Source organism: Schistocerca gregaria, chromosome X, assembly GCF_023897955.1.
Source record: "Schistocerca gregaria isolate iqSchGreg1 chromosome X, iqSchGreg1.2, whole genome shotgun sequence".
NCBI classification, from domain to species: domain Eukaryota; kingdom Metazoa; phylum Arthropoda; class Insecta; order Orthoptera; family Acrididae; genus Schistocerca; species Schistocerca gregaria.
The window spans coordinates 453,855,240-453,878,900 of record NC_064931.1 but is presented as its reverse complement, the minus strand read 5'-3'; the positions used below and the strand labels follow the sequence as shown (position 1 = coordinate 453,878,900).

At 41.0% G+C, this 23,661-nt stretch overlaps 1 protein-coding gene across 1 annotated transcript in view; it reads right to left on the bottom strand.

The window, feature by feature from the left end:
* Positions 1–23,661, bottom strand: part of LOC126299259 (solute carrier family 41 member 1-like) — a 366,437-nt gene that overhangs the window by 163,846 nt on the left and 178,930 nt on the right. Inside the window, exon 3 of the mRNA XM_049991055.1 lies at positions 3,074–3,250. Coding sequence (XP_049847012.1) covers positions 3,074–3,250 — 177 coding nt within the window. The remainder of the gene's footprint in view (positions 1–3,073; positions 3,251–23,661) is intronic.

Sequence of the window (23,661 nt, the reverse complement as noted above, 5' to 3'; positions counted from 1 at the left end):
TCTACTAAAATCTCGGACGACATATACGAAACCTCCACAGCGTTTGCGAGTTTTGTTGAAGGGTTTAATATAAGGTTATTCTATGTCTCCAGAACTATTTTTAATAGTCTTAGAAAAATCTAGGTCTAAATTATTTTGGAAAATAGTGGGAATCCAAGTTCCAAGAAAGAGGTAAAATAAGCTGAGATTTGCTGATAATATTGTTCAAAATGGTTCAAATGGCTCTGAGAACTATGGGACTTAACTTCTGAGGTCATCAGTCCCCTAGAACTTAGAACTACTTAAACCTAACTAACCTAAGGACATCACACACATCCATGTCCGAGGCAGGATTCGAACCTGCGACCGTAGCGGTCACGCGGTTACAGACTGTAGCGCCTAGAACCGCTCGGCCACTCCGGCCAGTGATAATATTGTTCTGTTTGCAAATAGTATACAAGAATTTCAAATATTAGTTAGGTAACTTCCATTACTCTGATTTGAAGTGGCTCTAAAATGACAAAACCAACATCTTGAGGAATTAAAGGATACTGGACACCACTGAGGTGAGAAAAGTCATGGGATAGCGATATGCACATGTTCAATTGAGAGGAGTACAACGTACACAAGGTGTATAAAGGTATTGCCTCTGTCGGAGTTGTCATTTGTACTCAAGTGATTCATTAGGTGATTCACGCGAAGAGATTTCCGACGTGATTATGGCCGCTCAACGGGATTTAACAAACTTCGAACGAGGAATGGTAGTTTGAGCTAGACGCACGGGACGTTCCATGTCGGTAATCGTTAGGGAATTCAATGTTCCGAAAGCAACCATGTCAAGAACGTGCTGAGAATACCAAACTTCAGGCATTGCCGTTCACCACAGACAACGCAGTCGCCGACGGCATTCACTTAACGTTTAACAGCAGTGGCGTGTACGTAGCGTTCTCAGTGCTAACAGACTGTGTGAAAGAACTGTAGAAATCAATGTGGGACGTACGACGAATGTATCCGTTAGGACAGCGAGGTGAAATACGGCGTTAATGGGCTATGGCAGCCGACGGCCGATGCTAGTGCCTTCGCTAGGCGCACGAAATCGCCTTCAGCGTCTCTCTTGGGCTTGTGACCACGTCGGTTGGACGCTAGGCGACTGGAAAACCGTGACTTGTTCAGATGAGTCCTGATTTTACTTGGTACGAGCTGATGGTAGGGTTCGAGTGTCGCGCAGACACCACGAAGCCATGGACCTAAGATGTCAACAAGGCACTGTGCAAGCTGTTGGTGGATCCATAATGGTGTTCTCTGTGTTAACATGGAAGGGACTGGATCTTCTGGTCCTACTGAACCGAACATTGATGACTGGAAATGGTTATGTTCGGCTACTTGGAGACTATCTGCAGCCTTGATAGGCTTCTTGTTTCCAAACAATGATGTCATGTCAATGGTAACAATTTTTGCTGATTGGTTTGCAGAAAATTCTGTACAATTCGAGCGAATGAGTTGGCCACCCAGACTGCCCGACACGAATCCCATGGAACATTTATGGGATATAATCGAGAGGTTATATCTTGCACAATATCCTACACCGGCAACACGTTCGCAGTTATGGATGGCTATATAGGCAGCATGGCTCATGGTACTTCCAACGACTTGTTGAATCCATGCCACGTCGAGTTGCTGCACTACGGCGAGCAAAAGGTGGTCCGACACATATTGGGAGGTACCCCATGACTTTTGTCACCGCAATGTAGATGCTGGAAGTAGACAACTGCAAAGTGTGACACAACATGTCTTTCTGGCTCAACTTGCAGATATGAAAGGGGACTCGAAACTAAAAAAATGTCGATGTATTAAATTTGGTTGGCAAGCTTAAGGGAGACATTCTTCAGTTTTCAAGTCTGAGATGTCAGTTGCGCTGAAGACAGCAGTTTTTGACTGATGTAGACTACCACTAATGACTTAGGTCTGTGAGACATGGACATTAAATGTGTTCGTTGTTGGAAAACTCAGAGTATCTCGAAGATGAATGGAAAGATCAATGTTAGGCTACACATAGAAAGACAGAAAGCAGGAAGTAACTATCAGAAATACAACAAAGGTTAGTGTCATAATGGAAAGAATACATACTTTGAAATGGTAGTGGACTAGTCATGTCGCTCGTAGAAGTATGGCAGATGGTCAAAACAGATACTAGATTGGAGTTCAGTGAACTAAAAAAGATCGAGAGGAAAACCAGCGGACAGATGGGAGAGAGACTTAGGAAACAGAGTTGGATTCAACTGACATCGCTCAAGACTGGCAGGAGTGCAATTGTCGACAGCATGTGCTCTCGGCCTTATTTGGGAACAAAGTTGTTGCATTTACTCACGGTACTGTTAAAAAAGGTAATGCCCACTAAAATCTATGGTACCAAACCTGCCTTCAGCCCTGATCGGTTATGTCTGGGGTTTGTTTTTCCAGAAGCAACCGATTTAGTGAATAAGAGTAGGTGTCGTGTGTGGTTTCTCTGTGTACAGCGTAAGAGCGGCACAGCGACGTCAGAGTGAGCTGTTCTTGCAGAGACGGCTGTCTCACCCCAGTACCTGTTTCTGTACACAGGTTCCTACGAGAAGCTGGATCCTTCCACGTTAGACTGATTGCGTATTACAGTCACTTTCATTGCTATGAAGGTATTTTCACAGAAACAAAGCTGATTGGGGTAACAAACCGAACAAATCATAATTACATTTAGTACTATATCCGTCTTCAGCAGCAGTAAGTGTATTCATTGAAAAAAATCAGCAACCACTTGCACAAAAGAAGCTTTATTTCTTTACCTATTTCAGGTACCTAGTGCCGTTCTTCAGAATACTATACAGAAAAATATATCACAACTAACTACAAACTAAATTAGAGTATTAAAGTTTAAGAAAAAAGTTTAAAAATTTAAAGATAAAGAGATTATACATACTTAGAGTTCTCGCATTGTTAGCGAGTGTCAAAAATAAGCAGATATATACAGCATATTTGTATTAGCTATATTCGTTTTGGATCGTGTCGTTAATCAGACAGCAGTGAGACTGGGATAATACACATTTTAAATAAAAGCACTTACTTGCACAAGTGCTAAATTCCCCAAGATTATTGACCACTTTTCTCTGCGCTCTTTCATATGTCCCAGATTTGCCTCAGTTGATAGGCGGGACGCTAGTGTCATTTCCAGATTTCCCTTGAGTCCAAGCAGTGCAGGTACCAGTACAACTATTTCAGAATGTTTGAAGGCTTTCCATTCCTATAAGTGAAGATATAGATACAATTCAGTGTCTCCATTTCAACATTCTACATTTGTTAGAAAATTTACACATATTATTAAGATATACTATTTATTTATTACTATGTATATGCACATTGACTTCTACCCTGTGTCATTATTTCAACAGTTATTAGATTTCAAAATATAATGTTTTGCTCGCTATTTTCGATTCTATTTTGGTTTTCTTTCTTATTGTATACCAGCATATATGACTTAACAAGTTCAATCGTAAATTGTGTTACTGTAGACTAAGAAGTCTAGTAATGCGTGAAAATATATTGCATTAAACGATCATGTATGATAGTATTTAAGGAGTCCACAACAACTTGATTTGTCATTATAAGCGCCGACCCCATGAGGCCTGAGAGGGGCCGAGCCCACTCAAAAAAATTATTAGTTATATTATGCTTTGTAAAATCACAAAATTATGTTGGAATTTTTTATTTTCCTTGTTTGACGATAGTTACCTTTTAAAATACATTCAGTGATGAGTTAAGACAAATAATTATTATGGTAGGAAGCAGGTTAACTGGAAACGAGTGGTGTGAATCATTTTACGGTGCTGTGGGCGCACTTAGAATTTGACTCGGTGTGCGAACCTCCGGGTAAAGTCTGCCGACGGCGTGCCAGCGCTGCGGTCGCGGTACATCAAAGGAGTGGAGCAGAAGCACCTGGAACACTCCGCCTCACGTCACCTTGACGCTTCGAGACATTACGGCACCGCGGCTATATAAAGCCCACCCTGCTGTCGCAGTCGTTCAGTGTGGATAGTTCAGTGCATGCAGCAGACGTGTTTAGTGTTCCGACTTTAGTGTCTAGTGGACAATTTTATATGACTATGTTTTATTCGTTTACTTTAGTCTCTTAGTGTATTGTGAATTAAGTTTGTAATGGTTAAATTCGTTACCAAAAAGGCGTTCTTGGAAGTTGGTTTTACTGCAAGTCAACCTTATCGTGTAGTCAATTGCTTCGTCGTCTTCAGGTGAGAACCGTTCACAGCCGAAACCAGGACAATCAGGCAAGGGAAGATCATTTTAGAAGTCTTGGTTGATCAGTGGCTAGAATATGAAACATCTAGGAAAAAAATTTTTTGCAAAACCTCCAAAGAGGCAGATGCTAAAAATCTATTGCAATTTTCTCCAAAAAAAGAAGATGCATTTCCTTCCGTAGGGTTTTCGAACTGGGAAAAGGCTCTGGAAAAATTCCGTCTTCATGAAAATACGTTTACGTATAAAGAAGGTGTTGTGAAACTAAATTCTATCACTAACTGAAGTGTGGCCTACCAATTGAATTAACAGTTAGGTAGTGATATGAAGGAAGGTCGTTTAGCTCTTGAGACAATTTTTACTACCGTGCAATTTCTATGACGACAAGGACTAGCAATTAGAGGGCACGAAGATGTAAACTCAAGTTTGTTTCAATTGTTGGAACTCCGAAAGAATGACATACCTGACTTTAAAGATTGGTTAGGGCGTTCGGGGTATAAGTGGACGTCCCTCGATATGCAAAACGAGATCATTGATCTACTAGGAAAGTCTGTGTTGAGAAAGGTATTGGCTTCAATCAAGAAGACTGAAAATTTTTCTATTATAGTTGACGAAACAAGTAATTCTTTGATTCACGAACAAGCGTCATTTTGTATTCGTACTGTCGATGATTCATAATCGACAATGAAGGCTTTATTGGCTTATACGAGACCCCCCACAAAGAATCACAAACTCTGTTTAGTACTTTAAAAAACGTTTTTGCTCGTCTTGATTTGTCAGTGGATAACTTAAGAGGATAGTGCTTTGATGGTGCCTCGAATATGAGAGGTAAGTTCAAAGGACTAAGAAACGTAGTTTTGGATATACAACCAAAAGCACATTATGTGCACTGCACTGGTCACAGTTTAGACTTGGTAGTTGTAGACAGTCTCCGCCATCTTAGGACTATGAGGGATACTATGGCTTTTGCCAAGGACTTAATAAACTCCGTAAGGGAATGCAGCAAAAGGATGGGACTTTTCAGAAGCATGTGCTGTGAGAGCGCCAACTACCAAGCTGGTCTACGACACCTTTGCCCCACTCGATGGACTATGCGAGCTTCTAGTATCTTCAGAATATTGAAAAAACTTAGAAGAACTTCTAGAGTTTTTTTTAAACATTTTCTGCAGTGGACAAAACAGAGGCAAGTTACAAATGTGCAGGCTACCTTGAGTCAATGTTACAATTCAAAACTTATTTCTTTTTACGTCTTATTTTCCATGCAGTGAATCCAGTAGAGGATGCCAGTGAAAAAATGCAATGCTCTCGTATGAGTGTTGCTGATCTGGAAAAAATATATGAGGGCTTGATTAGTATATTGAATATAAGGCTTCATAGTTTTGAACACTTTTGGGAATTGTGTTTAAAAGAAAAACCTTCACAAGTCGATGATCCCTCGCTTCCTCGGAATCGAAGTACACCAACGAAGTATGAAAACAACGAAGCCATCTCACCACACACTTTCAAAACCCCAAAGGAATACAACGAAGTTATTTACATTGAAGTTTGTGAAAAGGTGCAATCTTGCGTTACTGAGCAGTTTGCTTCAACTGGACCCACACAGGTTATTTCAGTTGAACAAGAGCGCTTGCTTTTAATAAACAGAGGTGAAACAAATTTGGAAAAATCAACTGAGTTTTTCTAAAATGATCTAGACATCGAGAGACCGCGCCTACACTTGAATATGTGAAACAACTGGTCTTAAAAAACACGCTTGATGTAAGAAAGCATATTACACAAGGGCCTGCAGTTGGAGAAATATTATGCGAAGTAGTGAAGTGCATTAAGCTTCCCCAGTAGTTCCAATCACGACAGCAACAGCAGAACGGTCATTTAGCGACCTTAGACGTCTGAAGTCATATATCGGATCTACAATGGGACAGAAGCGATTGAACAACTTGGCTGTTCTTCATGCCCACCCAGATGTTTTAGATGAATTGGATATCCGACCAGTCATCAACGACTACATATTCAGTAATCCAGTCAGACGGTCGACATTTGCACCTATCTAAAGACACTGTAGCCCTAATAATGGCATTTAGGGCAATATTAAAAATCTTTATAAAATTGAGAATTACATACGTACATAATGTTAAATTATTAGTTTCGAAATATTAGTACTAGTTTAGTACGTATTACTATAATACTATAGTACTGAATTAGTTATTTTCTAGTACTTAAATATTTTTAGGGTGTAAGACCCAATTAAAACCCGTTATTTACGTACTTTTTGACCGACTGTATCAGGCATACTGTAGTAACTTTATTAACTCTATTAAAGCATTAAATTTGAGATATTGTTTTTATTTAATGAGCCCTGAGCCTTATTCAAAGTAAGCGTAAATTAGCTATTCCACTTATTAATCAAAGTTCTATTACGGTGCGACAGCAATATTTTATGTTTTATTCTTTTAATCATAGTTTAGGATTTATTTAAATACAATTTCAATCTTTTCAGAGCTATATATTCACCGCTCTGCAGTAGTCTATAAGCATTATTATTACTGTAAATTAAGTTAGCTTTTTAAAAAAATACTGTGCGTGTTTATGTTTTGTTTCTTTTTTCAAAGCCAAAATATGTTTCAGGCTTATCGAGTTTCCCGGAGTGTCGAGTTATCAAGAGTCCAGTTTTCGGCGTTCTGATGTTGATCATATGACGCTTAAATGCTTAAAAAAACTTTTAAACTCACTATTTTTCATTTAAAATTTAGAAAATTTCGTGGGGCAAGACCCCCGTATGCCCCCCCCCCCCCCAAAAAAAACATGTTTTATAAGTCGGCGCCACTATTTGTCACAAAACCTGTAAAGGGCAACAGATGCTGATGTTAAAATCCGACTCTAAGCAAATCACAATATTTTAGGGTTGTTTGCATAATACATCAACAACTGTATTTCTACGTCTGCAAAAGAGATAAGAGACTAATGAAATATGTTTGCAAAAATGGTCGACATGTTGTCATCTACTGACGACTTATAAAGTATGTCATAGTTAAGCTTGAGGCTGTAGGAATACAGTGAGGGCACTTCAAGACAAAAAACCAGAGAAATTAGACAGGTGGCTACCATAGATGGTAGCGGTTAGGTTTAGGAGGTAATAATTAATGAAAGACGCTTGCGAACTGCGAATGCGATGGACAACTTAACTGTTCCAGGATGAGAGTTTCATTTCAGAGAACTATCTGTTATACACTGTCTAGACGCTGTTGTACGAGTAAGGCGCCACCGTCTCAAACAAGTACGTCTTAGCAAGTGCAGCAAGCATGCTCCTTGCTCATGAGAACAGCAACGCCAGTGGTTTCACACAGGTTAAAATGAGATAGGAAATGAATAAAACCGCGGGAACAGCGGTCCCCACTCCCGAGAGAAAAGCCTCCGCACTAATTAAGGGGGAGTCAAATGTCGTAAATTACTGTTGTTGCGAGCTATACTAGGAAGGGCAGTGACGTTTAGCTCCCAGCTGTACGCTGTTGCTACCAAACATGGAGTTTGTTAGTGTAAAAACGAGGAACATTCACATGTACACAGTAGCAGAACGGAAAGGACCTGAACGTGGCTGGCCACAGGCATCATGGAGGTGCAGAACCACAAGTTCGATTCACCGCTGCTTGTAAAATGCCGGTGGACTGGTGAGTCGGCTGTAGAGACAGGGAAACCGTGTTCCGCCACAATCCTTTACAAACCCAAGATTTTCGTATTTAGAAGAGTTCTCAGTCAGAACATTCGGTTGCCGACTCAATGTCACTGGATACCTATTCATTGTCACTCGATGTCAGCCACGGGTAAACTCCAATTCAAGTCCGTTTTCTCACTTGGTGTGCTGTGCTCAAATGTCTGGACCTTATGATGCTGGTAGTGATTGCTACTTCTGTTAGCTCTCACTGCATGGACTGAGACACCGACTTCTGTTGTGCTAACAATCCAATTCTTTTTTTTAATGCTTAGAAATACCATTAACTGTAGTAATTAGTCTGAATGCAATAAACAAGGGTTATTCAGACCCTTGAGTTTCTTGAGTCTCCTGCAAGTATCCTTATCGAGTTTCTAAATCTGCACCTCTCGTAAGTACCCTGCGACAGTGTTTGCACTGATGCAAGCAATCATCTACCATTACTGGAAGTCTGTCTTTCTGCAATTGCTAAGAATCCCTCGAAAGTCGCAGGCTGACCTGAAATCTCCCTTTAAGTTCTCGCATACTCTCACTGTCGTATTCAGGACACGACAGTGTTCTTCTCAAAACTGGAGGCAACATGAAATCCTAAGAATTTGCCAGATTTATTACCTGTGCCTTTGGATAACGCTAAAAGAAGACAGCGACTTATCTTTGGATTACAGGGTCGTTTATTTGATAAAAGTAAAGTACTGCAGGTTGAAAGGATTCCTTTTTTTATTCTCATCTACATCTGAGATGTCCTGATGTGAAGTAAACAGAGCTATGCTGATGACACTGTGAGCTGCATAATGCTGCTAGTCATTGATAGCAATGATAATAAAGAAGAGTCGAATTACAGAGCCTTGTGAGAGACCAGTACAAATTTTTACTAAGAGAGAGGGCTTACTTTTACTGAGACGAACCGTCTTCTGTTGTTAAGATAGGGAGCTATTATTGCTAATACCGCATTACACACACCATTAAAACCCGGCTTTGCTATGAAGTGTAACGTAGCAAATAATCCCTAGTCTTTACTTCTTGCAGTCAAGTAAGAGATCTTGTAGTGTGACTTGCCGTGAAGCCGGGAGTTGAACACTTTTTTCCCCCTCACATCAGCAGAGCTTCTCTGGTCGCTTGTGTATGTGAGCTGCTCGCTTGTGCAGCGTGAACTGGCTACTGTGTGTTTGATATCATTATGCACACTCACTACGAATCTCAAGAAATAGTATTAAATTTTATTCGATCTTTTGCGTACTCCGTATACCAACTAGTAATGATAATACAACTGTGCTGTAAAAATCTCAGTTCATTACCTTCAATACTTTCGAAGATGTAAAATTTTACCTAAAACCGTTAATAATTTTTCTGGTACTACGAAACAGAGCTAAAGCTTGTAATGTATTCACTTACTATCTCACAAGAAACCATAAACAGGAAGATCAATTCAAATAATTTGTTTATCTAGAAATTTCTTTGATTTCGTTACAGAAGCTTGCTGACGCAAAATTAATCATTTCAGAATTAATATTAAATTATATTTTGTTGTGTGAATGTTGTGGAGAGCGTGAAAGAGTGAATGGAGGACATACGTAGAGTGTGGATGTTTTATTTTGATAAAAACTATGTAAAATGTACGCATGGGAAAGTTCTTGTGCACACATGAGATCATGTAACCTATGTCTAGTGTACAAACTTTTGTATAAAGACAACCAGAAGAAATGCTATTAAATCAGTTAGTATTTCATATTCGGGAATAAGTCGTATTTTGTTTTATTTGAATTAACCTTGGTTCGTAAATTAAGAATTTATTTTACAAATTTCTTTCTGTAGTCACATTGAATGAGTTAGGGTTTGCCTCGAATATTTGGGGGCTGAAGCTTTTCTGACTGTCTGCTTAAATCATCAGCCGACAGGAGTGAAGGTTTTTCTGCACTTTGTGTAGTGTTTTGTATTACAGTTCAGTGTCTCTAGGAGACGCTCGGGAAACATCTTACCGTTCAGGTTAATGTGGAATAGCTCTAAGCAAATTTTTGTTAAGATGAAGAAAATTTTACGTTATGTTGGCTCTTTTATCGTATTTATGAAGCGACTACAGTATTGAGGGTTTGGTGAAAGTTTGGAAATATTAACTGCCGAAGTTTGAAAGTTGTTGATATGTGAACTTCCTTGCATTACTTAAAACTCAATACGGCGTGTTTCGTGAACATCTCGGAACATTTTGGCGAGCACTTCTTTATAACAAGCTCACTGAACGACTTGGTGGAGTAACTTGCCTATAGATGTGGTTTAGTTACTGTATTGGATTTGAAAATCATTCCCGTCACACTGATAAATTTCTGGTTGCTTTCGTGTGCAACATTTTAGTTGATACAGTAACCAACTAGGACCAATTATAGCTTGACAGTAAATACGGACTTGATAGGCATTTACAACATGCTTTGGAGGCAATTTTAAAGCCTTATTACTTGAAATTTAAACACTATGAAGTAAGTTATGTAGAATACCGGAACGTCTGATATTTTTGCGAAATTATAGATGCTGCCTCCAAGCTCCAGCAATGCGGCCTCACGCCATATTCGTTTACATTATTCTTTATGTAATGTTCATGTGTCAGTTTTCACAAACAGGCTACTTCACGGTATAATCGTATAACTTTTTCATTGTGGTCATTTTTGCTAGACCTATACCAACTAAAACTTGCTGTAATTGGAAAAACCACACATTCATCATAGGTGAATTTCGAATATCACCTACATTTCTCTTGTTGCCATGTTAAATTTTACTTCTTTTGTCAGGACTCAGCGGAGTTTAACTCTGTCACCTAGATAGATACCAACGAAGTGCAAATATGACACAGTCCTGAGGCAGTGATTTATTAAAAGAGGAACTGAGGACAATTCAGGTCAAAAGCTTACGCAAAAGTCCATTCTCCGGATAAATATAAATGTGTAATTTCTCCGCTAACTTTCTGCAAAACTCTACTATCCCTAATTTCACCAGTTACCGACGAACTTAAAAAATTACTCCTTTCCATTGCAAAAGTCGACACTTACTCGTATATCACAGTTGATAAAACAGTTCCGCTAGTGTACCACATGGAAAAATAGATTTCCCTTTATGTGTTGTCATTTGCCAAAACTTAGTTTCGATATCTCGGAAGTTTTTCAATTCTCTCGAGATCGAAGATGGATAGAGACCCCTCCCAAGTCTACAAAAAAATTCAATATATTAGCTTCATTTCATACACAGAAATATATGGTCTGATATGCGCCAATGGCAAATTCACTGTGACTCTTATTTTTTATTGCAAGCTTTTCGAATTGTACGCCGATTGTTATTTATATGCGAAATATAACACCAACTGTGAGCATTAGCGAAATGATAGGCTCTTCATCATAAAACTGACATATAAAGCTATAATTGACGTAAAAATCTATTCTTTATCGAATAATTTAATTCCGCCGGAGTATCCTGTCAGCCACAGGCTCGCCAGAAACTGACGGACTCGGCTGAAGGAGGCCTGTCGCTGAAATCTGCTATGTGTGTATCTGCTGAGAGGCCCGATCGGCGGTTCCCCAACTGTGGGTAACGGTCTGAAGGTCGTGTCTTGACTAACGCACGGATGAGGACTACCCTTAAAAACCCGCCTGAAATATTCGTGGCCGTCGAGGAAAACCGTTCGTGTATTGCCAGCTCGGCCGCGCCCTTTCAAAGGAACCATCTGCATGTACATATCTCCACAAGCCACCATATGGTGCGTGGCGCAGTATTAGTCATTTACTTTCCTGTTCCAGTCGTAAGTAGGGCGAGGAAAAACTACCGTCTATATGTCTCGATGCGAGCCCTAATGCTTCTAATCTTATCTTTGTGTTTTTACTCGAAATGTACATTGGTGGCAGTAGAATAGTTCTGCAGTCAGCCTCAAATGCCGGTTTTCAATAGTGCTCCTCGAAAAGAAAGTCGCCTTCCCTCCAGTGTTTCCCATTTGTGTTCCCGAAGCCTCTCTGTAATATTAGGGTGTTCTTCAAACCTACTGGCAACAAGTGTAGCAGCCCGCCCCTGAATTACTTCGACGTCTTCCTTTAATCTGAAGTGGCGCCGATCCCAAACACACGAACAGTGCTCAACAATGGGTAGCACTAAAGTCCTACATGCAGTCTCCTCTACAGATGAACCACGCTTTCCTAAAATTCTCCCAATAAACCGAAGTCGCCCATTCACCTTCACTATTACAGTCCCTACATGCTCATCCCATTTCATATCGCTTTGCAGCATTACGCTTAGCTCACTACTAATGCCGTATTCGAACATTATGGGTGTGTTTTTCCTACTCATCTGCATTGACTTACATTTTTCTAATTTTAAAGATACCTACCATTCACCACACCAACTAGAATTTTTATCTAATTCATCTCGTATCCTCCTACAGTCGCTCAACGACGACAACTTCCCATACACCACAGCATCATCAGCATACAGCCACAGACTGCTGCTTACCCTGTCCACCATATCATTTATGTGTACAGAAAAGAACAGTGATCCTACAACACTTCCATGGGGCACTCCTGACGATACCCTTGTCTCTGATGAACATTGTGCGTTGAGGACAACATACCGGGCTCTGTTACTTAAGAAGTTTTAGAACCACTCACATATATGGGAACCTATTCCGAAAGCTTGTACCTTTGTTAACAGTTGGCAGTGCGGCGTCGTGTCAAATGTTTTACAGAAATATAGGAATATGGAATCCGCCTGCTACCTTTTATCTATGGATGGCAGGAAATCATGTGACGAAAGGGCAAGCTGAGTTTCGCACGAGCTGATTCGTGAACAGAAGCTTTTCCCTCTGGAGGAATTTGATTATATTCTAAATGAGAACTGGAACGATTTAGGGAAATCATGGGAAACCTGAATGTGGACGGCCGGACGCTGATCTGAACCGTTATCCTCTCGAATGCCTGTTCAGTGTGCTAACCACTTCGTCACCTTACTCATTGAGAAGAAAAAAAATGAATAGTTCTTAAAACTTTCCAATATGTTTTGGCCTCTTTATGTCGCAATCACCACATACAGCACTCATTCTTGTGTGTTCTACTACGTTTTTAACCATTAATTGCATTTTTCAAAAAAAATATTTACAGCATAGTGACCTATATAGGCTCACAATGATTCGATTTCGATCGGGCTCTTTTAGGCATCACAATTCTCCATGAACTGTAAATAGTGCGACGTTACTACTATGTATAGAAATGATTTATGTACTGGCCCACGTACATCCACCCACATTTTATGCACTGCATGCTTTGGACCTTGTGTATTGTCTAAAGTAGCTTTCTCTCCAAGCATGCTGACATAAATAACTTTAACACAGTTTCAGAAAAGGAAACGCGAGACACACAGGCATTAAAAAATATGTTGAGAGAACACGTCGAGTACCACAGCCACACGACGTGTTTTGGAAGTTCACAAGCATTCACTCCGTCTCTCATTATCTGTAATCAAATAATGTGATTGGTGTGACACTGTAGCAGTTCAAACAGAAATTCTTCCTCTTCTCATGATCAGTACAAGAATCACTGAGATGTAGCTTCTTAAAACTGTGGATTGTTCTTCGATATGAGGTAGGTATGTCTGGAAGTATGATTATATGTCAACAACTTCTGTGTATCTTGAGCAGCAACCTGCTTCCCATGTCAAACGAAACACACTTGCCAAAAAAGTTCCTTCTAGAACCAAAATAGCAATACTTAGTTTGCCGGTATCAGTGAACTCTGTGTCCATTTGGGTCGTAACTTTTATGACTTCCCGATCAGAGATTTGTCTAACCTTTCATGCAATATCAGTATAATATGGGACGATACAAGCGAAATGCCCCTACTGCAAATTCAATTGTGCTTTAGGAGGCTTTTTTATTTGTTATTTTCAGGACATCTGTTTTCCTCCCAGTATTCGTGCCTGCCCATGTATAAATACAATAAAATTATTTCCAGTGTGAACTTTGTTTCTGTGATGTTACTAACAAAATATTTTTAACAACTATTTTATTTAATTGGAGAGTTTTAGTGGAGATACACGAGTTGTAATTTTGAGATATAGACAATTTTTTCAGTCATTACTGACTGAAGACAACAAGCACAAGTTTTCAGTATCTTCTATCTTAACGATGTTTTATCTGACGAACTTTTCAGAGCAAAAGTTTCTGTTATTTCAGCTTAGTTACCAGGAAGCCCCCAAAAATTTCATTCGGAGAGCAGGCAAGTAACATGGGACATTACAGGCCACTGTTAATGCCACACAACAAAAAGAATACAGTTTCATCAAACGCAAATGCAGTAAATTGTTAGTCCAGGTATTCTTAGGAAAGCTACGGTTCTACTAATATCTGTGTCTGTATGTATTACTGTCCACAGTTGTCTAAGGCATAAGAAGTGTAATAATATATACATATATAAATTATATGTATACGCCCGGAGTCACCGCGGCGTATGGTGGATGTCATTTCCGCCTTTTCCTAATCCAGTTACGAATGGCTCGCAGGAAGAACGATTATCGGCAAGTCTCTGTGTTGGACCGAATGTCTCTAATTTTAGCTTCATGATATTTCCAAAGAGAAAGTAGGTGGAAGCAATTTATTGGCTAACTCTTCTAAGAATATAAGCTCTCGCGACTTAAACAGTAAACCACACAACCATACAGGATGTTTCTCTTGTGGCGTCTCCCGCTGGAGTTGACGGAACATGTCTGTGACGCTTTCGTCATTACCATATGAATCAATAATGAAACGCGTTCGTTTCTTTCAATCTTCTCTATTTCGTCTATCAATCCTATCTGATACCGGTCCCGGACTGATTAGCAGTATTCAAACATAGACCAAACGAGAGTTTCACTCGCTACCGCCCCAGTTGACGGACTGCATTTCCTCAGGATTCTTCCAATGGAAGTCTCATTTAGGCACCTGCCTTTCCTGCAATAAGTTTTATTTATTATTTTCACTTTAAATCGCTTCTTAGGCATACTCAAAGATATTTTATGGAAGCACGTGTTTCCAGTGATTGTTCTACAGTCGTGTAATCATACAATAATGGGTCTTTTTGTTTACGTATACGTAATAAGATACATCTGTTTATGTTAAGGGTCAATCGCACTCCCTGCACCAAATGTCGATCCTCTGCAGGTCTTCCTGCATTTCGCTACAATTTTCTACAACTTTGTAGCATTTTCTGGAATTTCCGTGCATACAATAGCATCATCAGTGAAAAGCCTCATGGAACTTCGGATATTATATTCTAGGTCATTTATACACTCAACAACAAAAAAAGTTTTGCATCACCCCGGCTCCCAGAACTCTTGACGTTGACTGTGGATATTGTATCACAGGCACAGTTAGTCTGACCGTTCAGAGATGTCACTAAACCCGCCCAAAGATGCAAATAACCATACATCAGTATCGCCTATTAGACAGAGGGGTTCCGACAGCTGATCACGTCCAGTTATTCCACCAGAAGGGCTTACATGGCTCGTGTTGTCTGTAGTTCAACCATGCCTAGACGGTCAATACCGTGGTTCTATTGCGTCCGCATTATTACTTTGTGCCAGGAAGGCCTCTCAACAACGGAAGTGTAAAGGCCTCGGAAGGAACCAAAGCGATGTTATTCGGACATGGAGGAGATACAGAGAGACAGGAACGGTCGATAACATGCCTCGCTCAGGCCGCCCAAGGGCTACTACTGCAGTGAATGACTGCTACCTGTGGATTATGACCCGGAGAAACCCTGACAGCAACACCACTATGCTGAATAATGCTTTTTTTTTTTTTTTTTTTGCAGCCACAGGACGTCGTGTTACGACTCAAACTGTGCGCAGTAGGCTGCATATGTGCAACTGCACTCCCGACATCCATTACGAGGTCCACCTTTGGAACCACGACACCATGCAGCGCGGTACAGATGGGCCAAAAAGCCTGCTGAATGGACCGCTCAGGATTGGCATCACGTTCTCTTCAACGATGAGTGTCGCATATGTCTTCAACCAGACAATCGTCGGAGACGTGTTTGGAGGCAACCCGGTCAGGCTGAACGCCTTAGACACACTGTCCAGCGAGTGCAGCAAGATGGAGGTTTCCTGCTGTTTCGGGGTGGCATTAAGTGGGGCAGACGTATACCGCTGGTGGTCATGGAAAGCGCCGTAACGACTGTACAATACGTGAACGCCGTCCTCTGACCGATAGTGCAATCATATCGGCAGCATATTGGCGATGCATTCGTCTTCATGGACGACAGTTTGCGCCACCATTTTCTGAATGACTTCCTTCAGGATAACTTCATCGCTCGACTAGAGTGGACACCATGTTCTCCAGACATGAAACCCTATGGAACATGCTTGGGATAGATTGAAAATGGCTGTTTATGGACCCACCAAGCACTCAGCGTGATCCACGCCGAATCGCCGTTGAGGAGTGGGACGATCTGGACCAACAGTGCAAAGATGAACTTAGGGATAGTACGCCACGGCAAATACAGGCATCCATCAGTGCAAGAGGACGAGCTGCTGGGTATTGGAGGTACCGGTGTGTCCAGAAATCTCGACCACCATCTCTGAAGGTCTCGCTGTATGATGGTACAACATGCAATGTATGGTTTTTATGAGCAATAACAAGAGTGGAAATGATGTTTATTTTAATCTGTGTTCCAATTTTCCGTACAGGTTGCGGAACTCTCGGAACCGAGTTGATGCAAAACTTTTTTGATGTGTGTGTACATACATGTGAAAAGTAATGGACCTGCAACACTCTCTCGGGGACGCCCAAAATCAGCTTTATAAGGATCTAACCTCTTCACTTTGACCTATGCAGTGCCGTTGCATACGATCAGGGACAGAATCAAAGACCTTTTACACGGACATCACCAAGTCACCCCCATGCCCACTCCCCCTCCCCTCCAACTCCCCAACCCTTCCCCCCACCCTTGCCTCCCCCTCCCCTCCTATTCACTCTGTCTCCCAACTATCACAGAACAGCATTAAAAATGAAAGAAGATATCAAAAATCTTAGACGGCGGAAATAGTCCATTGTACTTGTGGAAAAACTTTAAAATCCCCTCCTCTCCCCGTATCTCTAACCAATCACACAGGACAGTACACCTTATCTCCAGTCAGCCACAGCGAAGTGCTAGAAATAGAAGAGGATGGAAACAGACAGTTGTGTGATTTACACCACATACCCCTTCCTCCTTCCACGCAGTCAGAGCACAGTATTAAAAAATGTCATCGAATATGCAGTAAAGAAATTGTGCAACCCTCAGATTACAGTCAGAGATATTCATTATTTCCGGAAGACTTTTCTTTCCGGCGTAAAAACAGTGACAAATTTAAATTACTTAAATGCACTTTTATACCACTGAGGCAATATTAAAATGACTACAAGGCCACAGATATGCATCACGCACACACATTGCATAGTGTTTCGCCTCTTCTTCCTCTCCTCGAATTACAGATAGTATTGCTATTATGATACTATGCACTGCGCTAAAAGGAATACGAACTATTTATAAAAAAAAGAAAATCAAATGTTAAAATATGTGAACTGTCTAAGATACCGAAAATGTTGTCTTCTGCGAGGGCTATGTAGAGAGTGAGGAATGATCGCTCGCGAAATGAAAACCACTGTGAAAATCCGACGAAGCTTTTCAAAGACGTTTTAGGCAGTGTCTCTACTATGTCCGTCGATCGCAACAAGACTCTCTTCTCAGTTGTGAGTGCACTGTGAGCGAGTAAAGGTGCCTAGAACAACAATGTCCCCCGCCAAGTAGGAGGGCCTGCTGAGAGGCTTCGCCTTAATGAATGAAGCACACCTAACACAACTGCCACACACTTCCTTCTTCATGGCAATTCTCAGCCGCACTCTGCAGGGGCAGTGAAGACACTCCTGCAGTCTTTTCGATGAGAAGCGTTCGACCACCCACAACACAGCTCTAATTGGCTCGTTCTGAGTATCATCTCTGTTCACATGAAACGATGGATACGAAGACAATACTAGGGCGTATGTTAGGAGCTATAGACCAGCGTAGGGAACTATCGGAAGGCACAGGCGGTTGCGTTCTGTGAAGATGGCGTTGGAAATTTGGTATATCGCTCCGACAACTGTCTAAGTCGGAGCGGCGACTACGTAGAGAAGTGCCTGGGAGGTGTAGCTAAATGTCCAAAGAAAACAGTTTTGATTTTCACTGTGCTTTCCATTTCGCGACAAATTGTTCCTTGCTTTCCGAACAACCCTCGTATATTTGCATTACGATTTAAAAGAAGTTGTTTATGGACTGGCACATCAGTCATGACAGCAAATTTCATTTAAAGCTATATATCATTCGCTATAGAATATTGGAACAAGTATATACAATATTTTCTATAAGTAACTAAAAGCCAGCTTTGACTTACAAAATGTAAATAACGAATTTGGAATACTTACTTGCTAAACACGAGTTTTACCTTAACCTTTGACTACATGGGTGGGGTCTCAGAAGCCCCCACGCTACATTTTTGGTTTATAATTTCCATTGTTGGCGCACTACAGACTCCTCATACTGACGCTTGCAATAGGTGGACGTGCGCCGCGCTCTCGCAACAGTAAGTGCCTGTTTTTCATTGTTGGGGTACCTGTAGACCCCACGCGTACTTTTAAGTAGTATTTATTTACAATATGCTAATACAATAATTTCCTCTTATTTCAGTATATTTACAACAATGACTCGCTTTCTTCGTGATGAGGATATTGCACGACTGTTGGAAGAAGGCACTGACTCAAAAGGTGAAGACACAGAGCTAAATGATCCAGACGAAGATGTTGATGACATCATTGATCATGATTCGATGTACAGTGAACACCTTTCTGGTTCAGAGATGGAGCTAAGTGAAGGCTCTTCTTCTAGTGAAGAAGACGAAGAAAGCTCATGGAACTATTTTTACGGTAAGAACAGATTCAATTGGAGTAAATCTGCCACACATTCATCTCGTGTACGATAGCACAATATTGTACGAGAACGCGCAGGACTGAAAGGGCCTGCTGCTTGTAAACGTGAAATGTCGCCTGTAGATAGTTGGGAGCTATTATTTACCGATGATGTGATTGAGACTATCGTGCACTGCAGCAACAAAAAACTTGAGGACAAACATTCACCTCCGTTAATACGGCCGTATTATGCCAACAACATTGATTGCTGTGAGCAATCGTGCACTGCAGCAACAAAAAACTTGAGGACAAACATTCACCTCCGTTAATACGGCCGTATTATGCCAACAACATTGATTGCTGTGAGTTGCGAGCTTACCTTGGATTACTTCTGTTTACGTCGATATTCAAGTAAAATCACGAAAATGTTAGATCGCTATGCGCGACTTTTTTGGAAGAGACATTTTTCGAGGTGTAATGGAGATAAACAGATTTTTATTCATTTATTTCAATGTAACTTTTGATGACAGCAGCACACGAGAAGAAAGAAAATCTACAGATAAACTGGCTTTGATATGAGGCATTTTTGAAAAGTTTATTAGCAATAGCAGCGCGAACTATTCTTGTTCGTAATATTTATGTGTTGGTGAAATGTTGGTAAAATTTCGAGGAAGGTGCTCATTTAGAATGTGTATCAAAAGTAAACCTGGAAAATATGGCCTGAAAATGCAGTGTATTTGCGATGTGAAAACTCATTACTTATGTAATGCGTTTATATACTCTGGAAAACCGCTTGCCCAAAGAAATATTCCTTTCGCAATGCCAACACAAGATGTGCTAAAACTTGCAGAGCCATTTTATGGAGCTAATAGGAATATCTCTGGAGACAGTTGGTTTACGTCTGTTGAGTTAGTAGACGAATAACTGAAACAAGGACTAACATACGTGGGTACTGTACGAAAAAGCAAAAGAGAAATTCCTCGTCAGTTTTTGCCTGATAAAAGAAGACCCACTGAATCATTATTATTTGGATTTTTTCGGGACAAGACCTTGGTATCATTCGTTCCAAAGAAGTATAAAAAAGTAGTTTTACTATCTTCCATGCATCACGAAGTGTCTGTAAATCAACAGTCGAAGAAACCTGCAATTATAGACTTTTACAATGCGACTAAGGGAGTAGTTGATGCCTTGGATTTGAAATGCTCAAATTACTGACGTAGAACAAGAAGATGGCCGAACGCATTCTTTGCTGTAATGCTTAATATTTCTCTTGCTAACGGATATGTTCTTTGGGTCGGTTCTAAACCAAATGAAAAAGTCAGCAGGAGAGAATGCATAAAGTCCACTGCAATGAGACTTGTGTGAGATGGCACCTTGCACTGCAATTCTTCATCTGTCTTGGCGTAATTATGTTCGTTATCGCGCGACTGGTCCACACCTGTGTATTTAAATACTTCGGACTGTATACTAATTTTCAAATGTTCAGACGTTTTCTTTGTCACTCTAACTTTTGTGCGTAGGCTACACAAATCACAAACGATTTTAACTTCCCATCAATTTGGACTGGTCCACAAAATAGTAATAAAAGCGTTGAAGCTTTTGGTTTTGAGGCGTGCTCTCCTGAATACACAACCAACCATCATCCAACGTTTCCAGGAGAAGATGTGCTACAGTGGAACACATTCTCATGTAGCACTGAATTTCCTCATTTTCCTTGTAGGCTGGAACGAGGTCGCAGCACAACCATTGATTAAAATGGTGACTGCAACCATTAATCTCTGTGAGATTTGCAGTTTTGCAACAATTGTCACCTCATATTCATGTGCGCCGATTACAGCGCCATCTATGGAAACGAGATGACAATTGTTGGAAAACGGTACTATCTCAAACAAATGGACATCCGATTAAGACAGTCGAAGTACCTTTTTGATATTTTTGATAATGTTATCATGTGACAGCTTCTACAATCGAATGAAGCACAGACCGCTATCACGCGCTCTGTCCGCGGTCAGACAGTGTCAATGATTCGGACTGTAGACATCACGTCCCCGATGTTAATGGGCGATATCATTGCCGCGTACTTTCAGGCTCAAAGACATGTTGACGAAGCTTCTCAAAGGTATGCTAAGTTGTGCTATTCTGTTCCCTGATAGGAATGTTCGGTCTGCAACGACGTTTCGCAGTATTGTCCACCTGTTCTTTGAAACTGGAAGTGTTAAACCTAGAGATGACCCGTGACAAACGAAAATAGCATAGTGAATGTTTTAGCAATGGTTGCTGTAAATCCGCACATTAGTTCTTGGTAAACTGCGCGAGCTTCAGGAATTTCGCAAAGAAGTGTCTACGCATACACAAATGGCATCCATTTCATTTATCGCTGCATCTAGAACTGCATAGTGACGATTTTCACAGTCGCTTGAATTTCTGCAACTGGATACAGGAACAACTGGCAATCAATGATGATTTCATTTCAGAGATACTTTTCTCCGATGAACCAAATTTTACGAATCGTGGTCAAGTGAATCGACATAATATGCATTATTGGTCAGTAGAGAATCCCCATTGGGTAAGGCAAGTTGAACATATGCGCCCATAGAGTGTCAACGCCTGGTGGAATATTTTAGGTACGCAGGTCATTGGCCCATACTTCATAGAATATAATATGACTGGTCAAATGTACATCGACATCGTGGATAATGTTTTACCCATACTAATGGACGATGTTCCATTTCAAACGAGACTGGATATGTGGTTTGAACGCGATGGATGCCCAGCGCATTATTCAGAATAGCTCTAGAAGTTTTCAATGGAAACTATCAGGGTCGATGGATTGAACGAGAAGATCCTAAAACGTGGCCCGCACGTTCACTCGATTTGACTTCCGCCGATTTTTTCCTTTGGGAATGGCTAAAACAAAGAGTTTACATGGATGTACCAACAACCCCCGAAGATATGCGGAGGCGAAATCGCAGTGAATGTGCAAACGTTAGCGTAGAGACACTAATAGATGTCGGAGTGTCATTCAGACACAGAGCTGCAATGTGCATTAGAAACGACGGACAACATTTCTAACATTTGCTACACTGAAACGCTTGTGAGGGGCAAGGGAAATAACAGTAATCAAGCACCGCAAGATAGTGAGGGGCAAGGGGAATCACTGTAATGAAGCGCCCCGAGATAGTGAAAGGCAGGGGGCCTAACAACAATCAAGCACACCGAGATAGTGAGAGGTAAGGGGACTCAAAGTAATGAAGCATCCTCAGATAGTGAGAGGCAAGGGTACTCATCAACATCAAACACCCTGAAGGGAACACGTTACTACCATGCCCACGTCGTTTTTCCTGGGAAAGGCTAAATGTAGTCTAAGAATGCATTGCGAGATTGTAGACGGTGTCACGTGTTAGCATTTTGCCAAACATCAGATAATGTACTTTGATTTTCCTAATAGTATGTGTATTTTTGTGAGAGATTTCTCTGTTTCAGGAAGCAAACTGGTAGCTGTTTTGAAGATGGCAGTTTCGAAGTCCGTCATCAGACTTGAAAAAAAAATGTTCATATGTTCCTCGATTTTTATTTGGCAGCAAACCACAAACACCTGGAGTGGTGTTTGTTTCCTCCCAAGAACTATTAAGGTCGGCGTTGAGTATAAACAAATGCCCAGACTGCTTGCTAGAACTTTTGAACAATCCATCCACAAAGAATGACTCGCAGTTTGATAAACACGCTTTTGCCTTTTCGCTGGCAAACATCAGTATTCTGTCATTCGGTCTCCTGTTATCATTTGGAAGTAAAAAATTGCTACCATTATTCATCAGTAAATTATTTACTTGAAAGAATATTCCATCGGAACCGGTGGAACTTACGTGCTTCCCATATACACTGGTGTCCAGGATTAAATCAGCAAACCACTATTTCCCCACACTGTGTCTAATTCACGATATAATCACAAAAACTGTCAACAAATATCCGTACGACCGCGTTCAGCACGGAAGATGGCATTCTGGTCAACGGATATCCACACCAATGATGACGTCAGGTCACCTATCCAACGGGGTAGTGTTTGCCGGGGAGTCCCACATCCACAGTCGTTGTATACGCAGCCACAGACGGAGCAGTATGACACAGAGAAGGCGCCTACCACACTCTCTGCAGTGGAGAGCCATAGGAAGAATGGAAGCAGGACACTCACAAACTCGTGTGGTCCAATGGCTTAACGCGAATCATTCTGTCATTCCTTGAACGTGGCGACAGTTTATAGAGACCTAAACGGTATCCCGAATACCAGGGCAGGGCGACCACGTGTAACATAGAAAGAGCACGACGGTACCGCCTTAGTAATGCACGACAAATGGCATCTGACCTCGCAGTATCTACTGGGTGTGTTGTATCGAGGTGAACGGTGTACAGAAGGCTTGGGCAGAGTGACCCTTACTATCAGAGACCTGCTGTATGTGTACCTCTGACACGTCTTAACAGAAGGGATCGTCTAGAGAGGTCGCCGGCCGCAAATGACAACTCCGACAGAGGCAATACCTTTGTACACCTTGTGTACGTGGTACTCCTGTCAATTGAACATGTGCATATCGCTATCCCATGACTTTTCTCATCTCAGTGATGTCCAGTATCCATTCATTCCTCAAGATGTTGGTTTTGTCATTTTAGAGCGACTTCAAATCAGAGTAACGGAAGTTACCTAACTAATATTTGAAATTCGTGTATACTATTTGCAAACAGAACAATATTATCACTGGCCGGAGTGGCCGAGCAGTTATAGGCG